Raw genomic sequence first — 13,391 nt, forward strand, 5'->3', positions numbered from 1 at the left:
GGACCTAAAATTGCTGTCTTGCCTGAGGGAATGCTCCAAAGCAGCATGTATGAGGTTGGGATAAATAAGAAAGTGGAGGGAAAAAAGCATTGGATCAAGCTTGGGAGGCTCTCATTGACATAACCTTCTTATCCCCATCCAGTTTAGCCAAGTTGCTTTCATGTGCTCACCATATTTAAATCCAGTTAACTTATATCACTTAACGATCCATATTCTTTTGTTGTCTCCTCCATCTACCGAAAGGATATGGCCCAATAAGCAACGTGTCAGTATTCCAACTATCATGTAGAATTAAATCAGAGTCCAAGGCAAAATGATCCTTAAAGTTCCAATTTAATAAAGCAGACATCTTAGCACATTTGTGTAAATCCCAATTCTGGAAATGACATCAGAATTCCACCCAGTTAAAAGTTCATGATCTTGTCCCCACACCCACAATTCATCACATGGTCCAATCTTCTTCTTCCATGCTGGCATCTCCACCCAGCTGCTTCCGGTCAGGTGTAAAAGTACGGAGACAAAAGATGACCTTGGCTTCTAGTAAAGAATGAAAACAATACATTCCACAATCCTACTCCTTTCTATTCCCCCCTCCCATCAACTATACGAAAGAAACAGCATAATGAAATAAGAGAAAGTGTGGCAGGCCAAAATTCTAAAAGGAATATAATTGCAGGCCTGACCCAATGTTTCTATAACTCTCATTATGGAACTGTGGGATTCCTGGATGCTCCAAATGGATAAGGCATGGACTCTTTTCTGAGCATGTACATTTTGCTTCTTCACCACTGAAGGAACATGTTCACTGTAACCAGACTGGGTACTATGAGATTTGAGAGAATGCCTTCTGGGTATAACTTCTAGGTTTAAGTTCTTAAAAAATGAATTACCTAATTCCTGTTGGCCATGGTCTTGCCATGTATGTTGCTATGTTTGAGAGTAAGAGAAGAAAACAATAAGGTTTATGGTTAGGTTAAAAAAATACATAGTGTTTTTAAGATGTATAGTATAAAATGCACCTTTTCCCCCCAAAAAAGAGGGTGAAAATCTGGGTGCATCTTATATACTGAGTACAGCATTTTTCCCAAAACCCCGCCCCATGCATCCCATTTTTCGCAAAAATGGACATGTAGAAGGTTTGGGAGGCCTTCAAAGTGCTCCTGGGAGCTGGGGAGGACACAACGAGTGAAAATTGGGCCATTTATTACTCATTCCCTCCCCCAGCCCCCATGAACACTCTACAAGCCTCCCAAAGCCTATGCATGCCCTGTTTTTTCCAAAAAAGTGGCCTGTTTTTGCAAAAGAGCAATTTTTTGCCTGTTTTTGCCCCAACCCTCAGGATCACTTTGCAGGCCTCTCAAACTCTCTGTGTGCCCCGTTTTTCTACAAAAAAACCCAAGGTGTGCAGAGGGTTTGGGAGGCCTGCAAAGTGCAAAAGCTGTTTTTTTGGGTGGGGTTTTATTTACCTCTTCAAAATCTTGGTGCATCTTATACTCCGGTACGTCTTATGGTCCGAAAAAATACAGTATATGTGAAGCGTTTTGGGTGGGTGGACTTTAGTAATTGTGTCTTCCCAAAACAAAACATTGCCTTTGCAATGTTTCTTTCTGATAGGGTGGTTACACGTTTTGAGGCAAAGGGTTAGGGTTCTGTCAGAAAAAAGAAAACTAAAAAAAAATAAATGACAGAATTTTGTATTATGTTGGATGTGGGGCACAACGAGCAGAAAGCAATCTTAAGCACTTTTGTATCATAAGATTGTAGCGCCCTTCCTTCGGTTTATTGAAATGAAAATTGGGGTTGGGCAGAGGTTTCAGGGTTAGGGACTGCACTTCGACTAAGTCAGGGGTCGGCAACCTTAAACTCTCCAAGAGCCATTTGGACCCGTTTCCCACAGGAAAGAAAACACTGGGAGCCACAAAACCCTTCCCATGCCTGACTATTTCCTGAGTGGCCCCAAAACCAGCATATGCATTTGAATTAAAAGTTCTGTTTTCTTCTGAAACTTTTCTTTTCTTGGATTGATCCATGGTTAGCCTATTGGGGGGGTCGAAAAGCTCAATAAATTGTGTGCTGACGGGTGTCGCACATTGGCAGTTGTGGCACATATTTTTAGCAACAGGGAGCCGCAGCAGAGGGATGAAAGAGCCACATGTGGCTCCAGAGCCGCAGACTGCTGACCCCTGGGCTAAGTGATCAGGAACAAGGAGTTTTTATACAACTGCCATGCCAGGTTTCTCTCCCTTCCCCTCCCCAAATTGAATTGTCCCAGCTCAGCGACCAAAAGGAAGGAGGGGGGGGGGAATCTACTGCAGATATAGCTCCCTGGATTCAAAGGGAGGACTCTACTTGGAGGCTTGCTGTGTGACTCAGTCTCAGCCAGTTAAGTAGGCGAAGGAATAAGGAACCCCTGCTGTGTGTGTGTGTGTCATAGGGATGGTGGGGAGGAGAGAATGGGTGGGGGCCAGCCTAACTCCATAGTCCAGACTGGCTCTCTAACCATCTAGTTATCTCATCCCCACTATGCATGGACAGAATTCCTGAGAGTTGGTTGATGCCCGTAAACTTGGCTTCTGTGCCTACCCGTTGGCTTCCCCGTGGTTCCAAGGAAGCAGGAAAAACAAGAATGCGTCCGTGTGATGGCAGTCAGGGCTGCTGCAAGAGAATTTTATTCATTTGAAGGTTGCTGTGCTGCCCCTCCCAGCACCCAAACTCTTAGATTTGTCCTTCACAACCCTGGCGCCTAGAACCGGGCAAAGGGGGTATCCAAGCAACAGCTGAATGAGATTGCAGCTCTACAGTTGTTTTTTTTATTAGCCTTCTGAAATTCCTTTTATTTCCCCTTTTGGTGCGTGCGATGGCAAGAAGAGAAAATAAAACCTCAAATGCCGATGTATAAATAGACAGTGGGCAGTAAACAGGCAGTGATAAACTAAAGGTAGAGGTTCCTGCTCCTGCTTTTGAGAAATGAGTGGACTTCCCACCTTAAAGGTGTCCTGGTTTCTGCAAGGTTGAATACGAGGAGGCACACAAGTCTTTCAATTTACCATCAGAGAACTCGGCTGCTTCTAGTTCAAAGCCCTGGTCTCATGCTTTCTCTCCTTAAATCTCCTCTCGCTCATGTAGCTCTGACTAGCCCATTAGTTCTTGCAGTGAGTAGATTATATTATTGTGCTACATCCACCCAAATAATATATGGGAGATATTCTATAAATGAACGCATATGTTTTATTTATTGCCTCATGTTGCAGCACTGCACTGGGAAAGAGCATTTGGATGAGTAAAGCAAATTTGAAATACTAATAACATTGGCTCTAAAATCTTGCTTACGTTTTAATAATCTAGGCTGCATGCTAGAGTCTTTTACTGTTTTTCAAACTGTGGCCTTTTGTGTCAGTACCATAGATTTCCAAGGATTTGAGTATGCTTCCCTTCCCCATCCCCCCACTCTGTTCCAGCTTACAATTCAAATTGTGCTAATCACTAGGAATGTTATTGTTATTGCCTAGCTAGTCTCTGCTGGATCTGTTTTGCTTAGCACCTGCAAATTTGAAGGGAAAAGAGTTTCTCTTAGCATTTGTTTCCACAGCGTCCCTGCAGTTGGCTTCCTTATACCTGTGGTTGCTCCGTAGGTATGTTTCTTTGAGCTTTTGCATCTGCCCTTTCTTTAAAAAATGAAACCCCAGAAGTGGCTGCTGATTTCCACAGTTGACAAGCTGTGGTAGCTAGCATCCTTGGCTATCCTCACCTTTTTGAATAGGGTATTGTGTTGTCTCATTCAGGATGTGTACGTGTGTTTCTTTAGTGACTCACCTGCCTCTGGGCAAAGATGTAAGCCCTTCTTCTTTTATTGCCCAAGCAACAGCTGTGGGGGACATACACATCTCCAAAAGCATCCTCTGTGCTTCTGTTCAAGTTCATGATGGCAAGGCAGAGCAGGTTCTTTTGTAGCGAGAAGGGCAGGTTGGACACCAACAGAGCCTGAGACTTAAAATGGCTTAGAATAGCTGTGCACAATTCTAGGAAGATAAGAAGGACAAGAAGTTTGGAAGCAATTGTATCATAAACATCATGTGGGACATTTTTATATAAGAGAATCTATCATAGGCACACATGAACGCACCTGTCCAGTCCAGAAAATGCTTGAAGTTCATACCTTTATTCCCCTTTTCTGCTTAGAATCGGTCTCCACTAGTGTATTCTAGTAATTTTCACCTTTTCCTTTTTGCACAGCTGAAGCAAGCATTCATTTTGTTCCCTTTTCTCCCATCTGGCTCCTAGCCTGACCAAAGTGGCTTTGGGTTTGTCAAACACCATGTGTGAAAAAGTGATGTGTGGTGGAACTGGGGTCTCTACTGAGCCCAGAGGTCAGATCCTTCTAGTTTAGAACCGTTTTTCCCTCCAAACATTTCATTTTTGTGCCTTAGCAAACATTTAATGGAATCAATTTGCAAAATTATTGGTGTGAAGTAACACTTTTTGAAATTCCTATCTTTATAAATGGGAGAAAATGACAGAATCAACATCTGTTATCCTCCAGGAGCATAGTAGGTTGGATGGACAAATGCAGACAGAACCTTACTTAAGGATGAAAGCTCCATGGTTTTGGCATTAGAATGGTTGTTTTATTTTGCCCTAAAATAAAACAAGATGCCATTTCCATTATTAGAGTTGGATTAGCTGTGCTATTTTTCTTTTGATGGCGAGGTTTAGAATGAGGGTATCTGTGAAGGTGAACTTTAAGGGAAAATATCAAAGGGGATGTGTTGAATACACTTTGGGCAGCTGTAATCTAACTCTCATTTTGTGTTTTTACATTTCAGAATCCAGACTTTCATGGCTACAGTGACGATCCTGTTACTGATGTACAGAATATGCGTGCCACCTTCTTCTTTGGAATATCTGTTTGTCTCGTACTGGGCACTACCTACCTGTATTATCTGCCTGACCATAAGTAAGGTTCAGAAGCTAAATTTCATTTTCATTTGTACATTGCCTTGTAAGCCTTTGGGGTATTTTGTCTTGAAGTTTTCAAACCCCGAGGCCAGTGGGTCTTCACTTCCGATACGTTTTCCATAATTCCATTTATTCCTTGCTCCTTCTGGCTTCCCTATTAAGCGGTACATCCCTCCCTCCATGCTGGCAAAGTACACTAGATTTTTTTTTAGTCTCATATTTGCCCGATATTTCCTTTCCTAGTACCACACTACCTTAAAAAGAGCAGGGCCATTACAAAGAGGAATGGGATAAAAATAACCTTGTGAGAATCCTCTTTAAGGATCCCCTAAAGATGTCCTAGAACATGAGATGACAGGGTTTCATGCATTCCAGGGACTAGGAAATGGTTCTATTTTATCTTGTGTCACCTGTATGAAAGGCAAGGGTCATCATACATGCTTTTAAACTTACGTTACAATTTCCCAGTGTACATTTTATCTGCACTAGTGAGCTAAAGTATAAATGCTGACCTCTTATAAAAGTGTAGGCTCAGTAGTCTGAGAGATGTATTAACTAATGAAAATGGGAGTACTCTACCATTCTAGCTTGACAGTGTAGATTCTTTTTCATAAGCTTGGCACACCAGCAAAATGTTACACATGAACACAAATGTACAATTTCAGTAGGTTAGTGGAGAGGTGCACAGTTTGTGCCCCCCCCCCGAGTTGTATGTGGCTTCCCAGAAACTTTGAAGAATTGGTAACACACACTAATTCTAGTCCTAATTTCCAATATAAAAAAAAATAGAAAATTATTACCTTGAGGAATAATGTGAGTTATATTTTAGCAATAGCAATAGCAGTTAGACTTATATACCGCTTCATAGGGCTTTCAGCCCTCTCTAAGCGGTTTACAGAGTCAGCATATTGCCCCCAACAACAATCCGGGTCCTCATTTTACCCACCTCGGAAGGATGGAAGGCTGAGTCAACCCTGAGCCGGTGAGATTTGAACAGCCGAACTGCAGAACTGCAGTCAGCTGAAGTAGCCTGCAGTGCTGCATTTAACCACTGCGCCACCTCGGCTCTTTAGGTACATGCATGTCTTGTGTACTCATAAATGAATTAAAATCACATCCAGGCTTTTGCCTGGGCCCTTCCATTAATTCTTGAATGTGTTCCAGCCCAGCATTCAAAGGTACACTCCATGATCCAGAAAATGTTATATCCCTCCGGGTTAGGGGTTTTCTAGATCTTTATCAGAAATGTTGCATAGATAAGGGTATGGGTATCTGTCCTGTACAAAGTTTGTTACCTGCTTTTTTTTAATAACTTTTTTTTTCCAAAGCAACATTTGTATGAGTTTGAATGTTGGGAAGGTTGTATAATATAAGAATAGTAACCGACTCTTAGCAGCCTAATCCTAACCCAATCTGATGCCTTCCGGGTATGTAGGAACTGAAATTTCTTTGTCCCACCTCACAAACACATACACACACACACACACATAGATCAGTGGTGGGTTTCAAAAATTGTTCCAACCTACTCCATGGGTGTGGCCTCCTTTGTAGGAGTGGCTTGCCGCCCATGTGGCCGGATGGGAGTGACTTGCTGCCCATGTGACCGGATATGAAGATGCCGACAACACTTGTCAGAACCACCTTAAATTACCTCACACACAGCACTGGCATGCATAAGAATATGATGTAAACTTGTTTTTTAAAAGGCATCTTTGGTTTGCGTTAAAACAACTTCAACACACGCAATGTTCTGATTGCACCACAAACGCAGTAGTCATCCTTGCCTTTCAGAGAGGCACTGAGTTTTATAAATATGAGCATGATAGTGTAGAATAATCATATCCAAGGACCAGTGGTGGGTTTCAAAAATATTTGGAACCTCTTCTGTAGGTGTGGCCTGCTTTCCGGGTCCACTGGTGGAACCTCTTCTAACCGGTTCGGTAGATTTGACGAACTGGTTCTACCGAATAGGTGCGAACTGGTAGGAACCCACCTCTGACATAGATGCACGCAGAGAAAGAGGGAGGAGGAAAGAGAGAGAGAGAGATTGATTTGCATCGTGTTTGGGAGCTTTTACAACCTTTTGTGTCCTTTTTTTTGGCTAGAAAGGGAACTTGTGTGGAGGAGATCAGAGAGAAAGATTTAGCAGAGATAGAGGTTATTACAGAGAAGAAGAAAAAATCAAAGGCCTTGAATCTGCAGTTTGTGGTAGGTCTAAGTCCCTTTAGGGATATCAATGGATTTGAGGGACAGGAAGCTATCAAAGCAGATTCCCTCCCACTCAGCAAGAAGCAAACATCATGCTTTGATTTGAAACTAAGCCTGCTGCATTCAATACTTGCATCTGATGCCAAAAGAGTATTCTGTGCTTGGCACTCTGCCTATAACTTTGCTGTCGTCCCCCCCCCCCCTCTCCCGACATGGCTCCAAATGATCCCATCCCTATGAAATATTGTGGCATGAAATTGTATCTTTCACAGACAGATACCTTGGTTTGGTGCCTGTTTGCACATACATTGTTTCAACTTCTAACCTCAAAACGATGCTATAGGGCAGTGTTTCTCAACCTTGGCAACTTTAAGTCCCGTGGACTTCAACTCCCAGAATCCCCCAGCCAGCAGAGCTGGCTGGGGGAATTCTGGGAGTTGAAGTCCACGGGACTTCAAGTCGCCAAGGTTGAGAAACACTGCTATAGGGCACTGCACACCAGAACAACTAGACACAAGGACAGTTTTCTCCCCAATGCCATAACTCTGCTAAACAACGAATCCCCACACCACTGTCAAATTACCTACTAAGACTGTATTACTATTATTCTTCTCTTCTTTCCTAGTACTTATCTCTTCCCACTTATGACTATAATCATGTTGCTTGTATCTTTAAAATTTACATTGTTTTATTTGTTTCCTAGTATAATTTGATTGCTTATTAGTAACCTATGACCATCACTGAGTGTTGTGTCTTATGATTCTTGATGAATGCATTCTATTTCATTTTTCTTTATGTACACTGAGAGCATATGCACCAAAGACAAATTCCTTGTGAGTCCAATCATACGTGGCCAATAAAGAATCCTATTCTATTGTACTGAAGAAGACAGTGGCTACTATAAGCTTGGAGGGCACCTGTACCTTGTACATTTGCAAAGGTTTACTCAAGGTGTTAGCAACATGAAGCCCCAGAGCTTTATGTGGCCCTCAAAATCCTTCTAGACCTTTCCTATAACCTCCCTCCTTTCATAGTTGCCTAAAATGGATGAGCTTGTTTCTCATTGCCTTGATTTTGCAGGCACTAACATTGCCTCACCTACTGCTAGCCTGCCCTCCCAAAATACTTTTAAAGTTGCCCCACCCTGGTTTAACCAATCGAGATTCAATCAATATTTCACTTAGCTTCCCCAGTACAGTTTCTATTTCTATCCTCAGCAGAATGAAAACAGGGAACTTTTTATTTCACTTTTCTGTTATGTGCCACACAAAGGTGACTATTTTTGGATAAGGGAAGCAAACATAAACCACCCATTAGGAATTGGGATATTTTCCTTATTCTTTTTGGTTTGGGGACAGCAAAATTTTGGAACCGTGGAAAAGCTACATTTTGAGCAGAATTTGGAAAATCCAATTTGGAGGCATTCTTTTCTCCAGAGAAAAGAAGAAAAAGGAAGAATGTGTCTTGGCAGATGGAAAGTACTAAAAACAAACAAGAATGTCTGTTAACAACAATATCATAAGAGGAACTGGAATGAGTGATCTAGCTTGTATCAACTAGAAAGGAAATGAGACCATTGATATTGCTTTTTCTAGTTTTTACTTTTTTGAAATACGATTGCAAGAACTGGGATCCTTCCTCCCACCCTCCCTCCCTCCGTCACTTACACTTAAATTAGAAAATCTAGGATTACTCACACAAACACTGGAAATTGAATAGATTAAGATGAACAGTACTTGCATCATGAAGATTAACAATTCGAGTGGGATGACACTTTTTCATCAATCAGACCAACCACCTGGCTCTTTTGCCTAATGATTACAATCACGACTGGAAATTCAGGGAGTTCTATTCCCAATGCATCCGAAAAGCCGCAAATTAGGGAAGGATGTTATAGGTTTGTATCTTCCTCCACCACTTTTTTCCAAGATCCAGCAGCCCAAAAGAGGCCATTGTAACCTGGAGCATGGGCTAGAGTAGGGGTAGTCAATCTTTTTATACCTACCGCCCACTTTTGTTTCTCTGTTAATAGTAAAATTTTCTAACCGCCCACCGGTTCCACAGTAATGGTGATTTATAAAGTAGGGAAATAACTTTTACTTTATAAAATTTATAAAGCAGAGTTACAGCAAACCCCTACTGCCCACCATGAAAGCTGGAACACCCACTAGTGGGCGGTAGGGACCAGGTTGACTATCACTGGGCTAGAGAGAAGAGAGAGGCATCCCTGTTAAATAGCTGCAAGTTCTGAACCTACTAAAACAGAAACAGAGTCCCCGGCAGCAATATTGTAGCCACGATGTAAAAAACATGTGGAGACTCTAGAAAGAGTGCAGAGAAGACCATCTAAGATGATTAGGGGACTGGAGGCTAAAACATACGAAGAACGGTTGCAGGAATTGGGTATGTCTAGTTTAATGAAAAGAAGGACTAGGGGAGACATGATAGCAGTGTTCCAGTATCTCAGGAATTGCCACAAAGAAGAGGGAGTCAAACTATTCTCCAGGGCACCTGAGGGTAGAACAAGAAGCAATGCGTGGAAACTAATCGAGGAGAGAAGCAACGTAGAACTGAGGAGAAATTTCCTGACAGTTAGAACAATTAATCAGTGGAACAACTTGCCTCCAGAAATTGTAAGTGCTCCAACACTGGAAGTTTTTAAGAAGAGATTGAATACCCATTTGTCTGAAATGGTATGGGGTTTCTGCCTAAGCAGGGGGTTGGACTAGAAGACCTCCAAAGTCCCTTCCAACTCTGTTATTCTATTCTATTCTATCCTTTTGCATTTTTATGTCTAGGTAAACAGGCTCATGTGACCTTAGAATTAGCTATCTGTACCAAGGATTAGGGATTCCTCTTGGTGTCTTAGATCAGTGGTCTCCAACCTTGGCAACTTTAAGACCTGTGGACTTCAACTCCCAGCAAGCTGGCTGAGGAACTCTGGGACTTGAAGTCCACAGGTCTTAAAGTTGCCAAGGTTGGAGACCACTGTCTTAGATGATTCATAGCCTGACTTCAACTGAGAGTTCAAGATAGTTGGCACATCTGAATGTTATAGATGGATCCATAGATTGTAAAGAATTTTTATAGAAACCAGTCTCATAAGGAGGAGATATAAAAGTGTTAAATTGTGGGTTCCTCTTGCTATGGAAACACATATAAACACAGGAGAATGTAATTCTATCTAGTGAGATAAAAGACAAAAAGCTAATTCCATTGGACCTGAAAGATTCAAGAGATAGAAAGCATCTATCGAATGCAAATAACTTCAAGGCTAGGTTTATCCCTAGTAAGTTCTGCTTTGAAATATCAATGCTGTCCTCCTGAGGTGGTATTCAGCAGGTTCCGACCAGTTCTGGACAACCGGTAGCGGAAATTTTGAGTAGTTTACTGGAGAACCGGTAAATACCACCCTTGACTGGCTCTGCCCCCATTCTCTGCCTCCTGAGTCCCAGCTGATCGGGTGGGAATGGGGATTTTGCAGTATCCTTCCCCTGCCACGCCCACCAAGCCACACCATGCCCACCAAGCCACGCCCACTGAACCGGTAGCAAAAAAAATAATTGTATCCCACCACTGCTGTCCTCCCAATCTGAGCTACCTTTCTCAAGGGCCTGGCAATTTGGCTTTGTCTGACCTAGAGGGAAAGGGGTACAGGAGCACAGGACGAAGATCGCCTCCTGCCTCTAGGAAGCAACTCTTCCTGTATAATGATCAAACAGCCATCATTTTTATCCTACTTGTGGATCAAATAGGATTCAGCATCTGTCAAGGGATAATTCACATAATACTTTGGAGCTAAAGTATTTCCCTTTGCAGAAAGAATTTCAGTCTTTGGTGTTGTTGTTTAGTGAAAAGACAAATCAAGGGGGGGGGGGTGTAATTGAGTTACGTGTAATTATGTGCAGCCTAATACTATGTATTTCAGCCTTCTGAGCCTGAAAGGACAAGAAATCCATGGTGGCTTCTGATCGCTGAACCACAGCTAAGGGAATGAAAAATAAGCTACAGGACTGAAAGTTGCTCACTTTGACCCAAGTTGTTCCTGCCCAACTAAATTGCAGTTCAATGGTATATGGTATTGGGGTCTTGCCATGACGTGTGAACTCAATATTATCTAGTCTTAATGCTATCCTGTATTATTTCTCAAACAAGATGACTGAGTGGGAAACTGGTTAAATGTGAAGTTAGAATGGCTGTCATATCTATATTTGTCAGCAGCCTTCCAGTCTTCTTCCATTTGCTTAAACATGATTAAAAAATATTGCAAGAATAATGTCTCCCCCAGCTCTCCTTACCCATCTAAATAAAATCACATCTAGAAGACCTTGACCCTCTTATAAGAGGCTTATAAAGCTGTAATTTTTATCACTCTTCTGCCTCCTTGTTCAACCCTTAAGGAAGGAAAGGAAAGCTATAGAAAGGTATTTCTCAACCTTGATCATTTGAAGATGTGTGAACTTCAACTTCCAGAATTCCCAGCATGGCTGGCTGGAGAATTCTGGTGGTCAAAATTCACACCTCTTTAAGTGGCCAAGGTGAGATACATTGATGTAGAAAGTAGGTTGAAAGGTAGAGTTGTGGGAGGCAGAAAGCAACCAACTACACACAAACACACACACACACACACACAAAGAACTGTCCATCCTTTACCAAATACTGTACACACAAACACAGATCATTTTTCTACAATCAATGAAGGCTGATACAATGCTTCTGACTGTTGTAAAGGAAGCTGTATTTCTCAGGATGCCAAATGAGGAGCACGATTAATGGACCCAACATGTTTGTGTCTCAAAGCAGTAAATTTGGAAATATGTACAGACAGGAACTAGAAGCCGTACATCAGCTTAGAGCATAGCCTTGGAGTTCAGCATCAGTGACCAGCCTTGCCCCTTCAGTCTCTGAAAGCCATCATGGGGCTCTTGTGTTGAAAGCATCCCTCCCAAGCATATGTCAATTCTTCTTCCTATCTTCCTCCCCACACCGGAATCTTTTCAGTGTCTTTTCCAGTCCTGTGTCCTGCCTCGCTGGATGAAAGAATTTGTTTTCAGGCAAGATAACCTATTTAGAAGGGGCGTTGTGGAAATTCACTGGCGCTCGGAGGAGTTATTTTGGGGAGGGTGCACCAGCTGGTGCTAGGTGTGTGCATGTATATATAGCCTATGGGATATAGATAGACCAGGCCCCAGAACTGGGAAAGCGTGTTGTTTTGGCTGGCAGGGAGGGGCCGGCTATAGCCCAGCTCCGCTGCTGACGCACACAGAACCTTCTGATCAGAAGCAGCTTGTACAGTTCCTGTTCCCAGAAGAGAGAGCCTGAAGACCAATCTTGCTAACAACCTGAGCTTTGCTCCCACCTTTTTGCACCGAGAAAGGAATTCGGGAGCTTCGGTGGCTGTTCTTCCCATCTTCGAAGTGGGTGTACCTTCGGGAGCAGTACAAAGCCCACTGACTCAATTCTCTCTCCTGTAGCTCTTATGGCTTCTTCAGGGTTAAGGTTCGGTTTGAATGAAGGGAGATGCAGATCAGCCGTGAGTTCAGAGGGGCAGGATTGCAGCTTGCCCAGCTGCAGGCAATACTCAAGGGTGCTTCCAGGTGTCGGTGTTTGGGGAAATCGCCTTCCCTTTGTAATGAGGGAATTGGTACTGATTAAGCCAACACGGAGTTGTGCTTAGTTTTGGTCCAGCGTGTTACATTGGTTCTGGCAGGTAATAAGTCTTGGTTAAACAAAACATAATTTAATATCGGATCACAGGGTGCATTTGATTATTCCTTCGCTTCAGCTAAAAGGCAACATATGCACAACACCAGCTTTACAAATCAATCTTCTACAGCTTTACCAACTTCCAAATGTGATTCTCCTGGCCAAGCCTTAGCAGCGATGCTTAGAAGAATTTGCGGAACTGATCCCAGCTAGTAGATCCGAACATGCTCTATCTGCCATCTTGATGCCAAATTCCAGTTAAATATGCTGTATATCAAAGAAGTCCTTTTGATTTGCTTTTTTTTTTTGAGGGGGGGGGGGAACACAGCGCTACTAGGTGTGCGGTCTTATTCACATGGTTGTGACCTGTGCTGAGCTATTTTTCTGACTGCAGATGCACAATATTAAGCCAGCAGCAAGACTTCAGGGTTGATTCTTCGTAGACTTTCATCTTCTCCGATTGATGGAGACTCTTTCTCTCTTTCTCTTTCTCTCCCCCCACCACCCCATTGTCCCCATCC

The 13,391-nt window shown here is 42.6% G+C and overlaps 1 protein-coding gene across 1 annotated transcript in view; it reads left to right on the forward strand.

Moving 5' to 3' along the window:
* Positions 1-13,391, forward strand: part of NDUFB11 (NADH:ubiquinone oxidoreductase subunit B11) — a 56,070-nt gene that overhangs the window by 32,248 nt on the left and 10,431 nt on the right. Inside the window, exon 2 of the mRNA XM_014059615.2 lies at positions 4,824-4,954. Coding sequence (XP_013915090.2) covers positions 4,824-4,954 — 131 coding nt within the window. The remainder of the gene's footprint in view (positions 1-4,823; positions 4,955-13,391) is intronic.

The sequence above is a fragment of the Thamnophis sirtalis genome, unplaced genomic scaffold (genome assembly GCF_051295495.1).
Source record: "Thamnophis sirtalis isolate CommonGarterSnake01/CBP01778 unplaced genomic scaffold, rThaSir2_p1.2 scaffold_3, whole genome shotgun sequence".
NCBI lineage: Eukaryota > Metazoa > Chordata > Lepidosauria > Squamata > Natricidae > Thamnophis > Thamnophis sirtalis.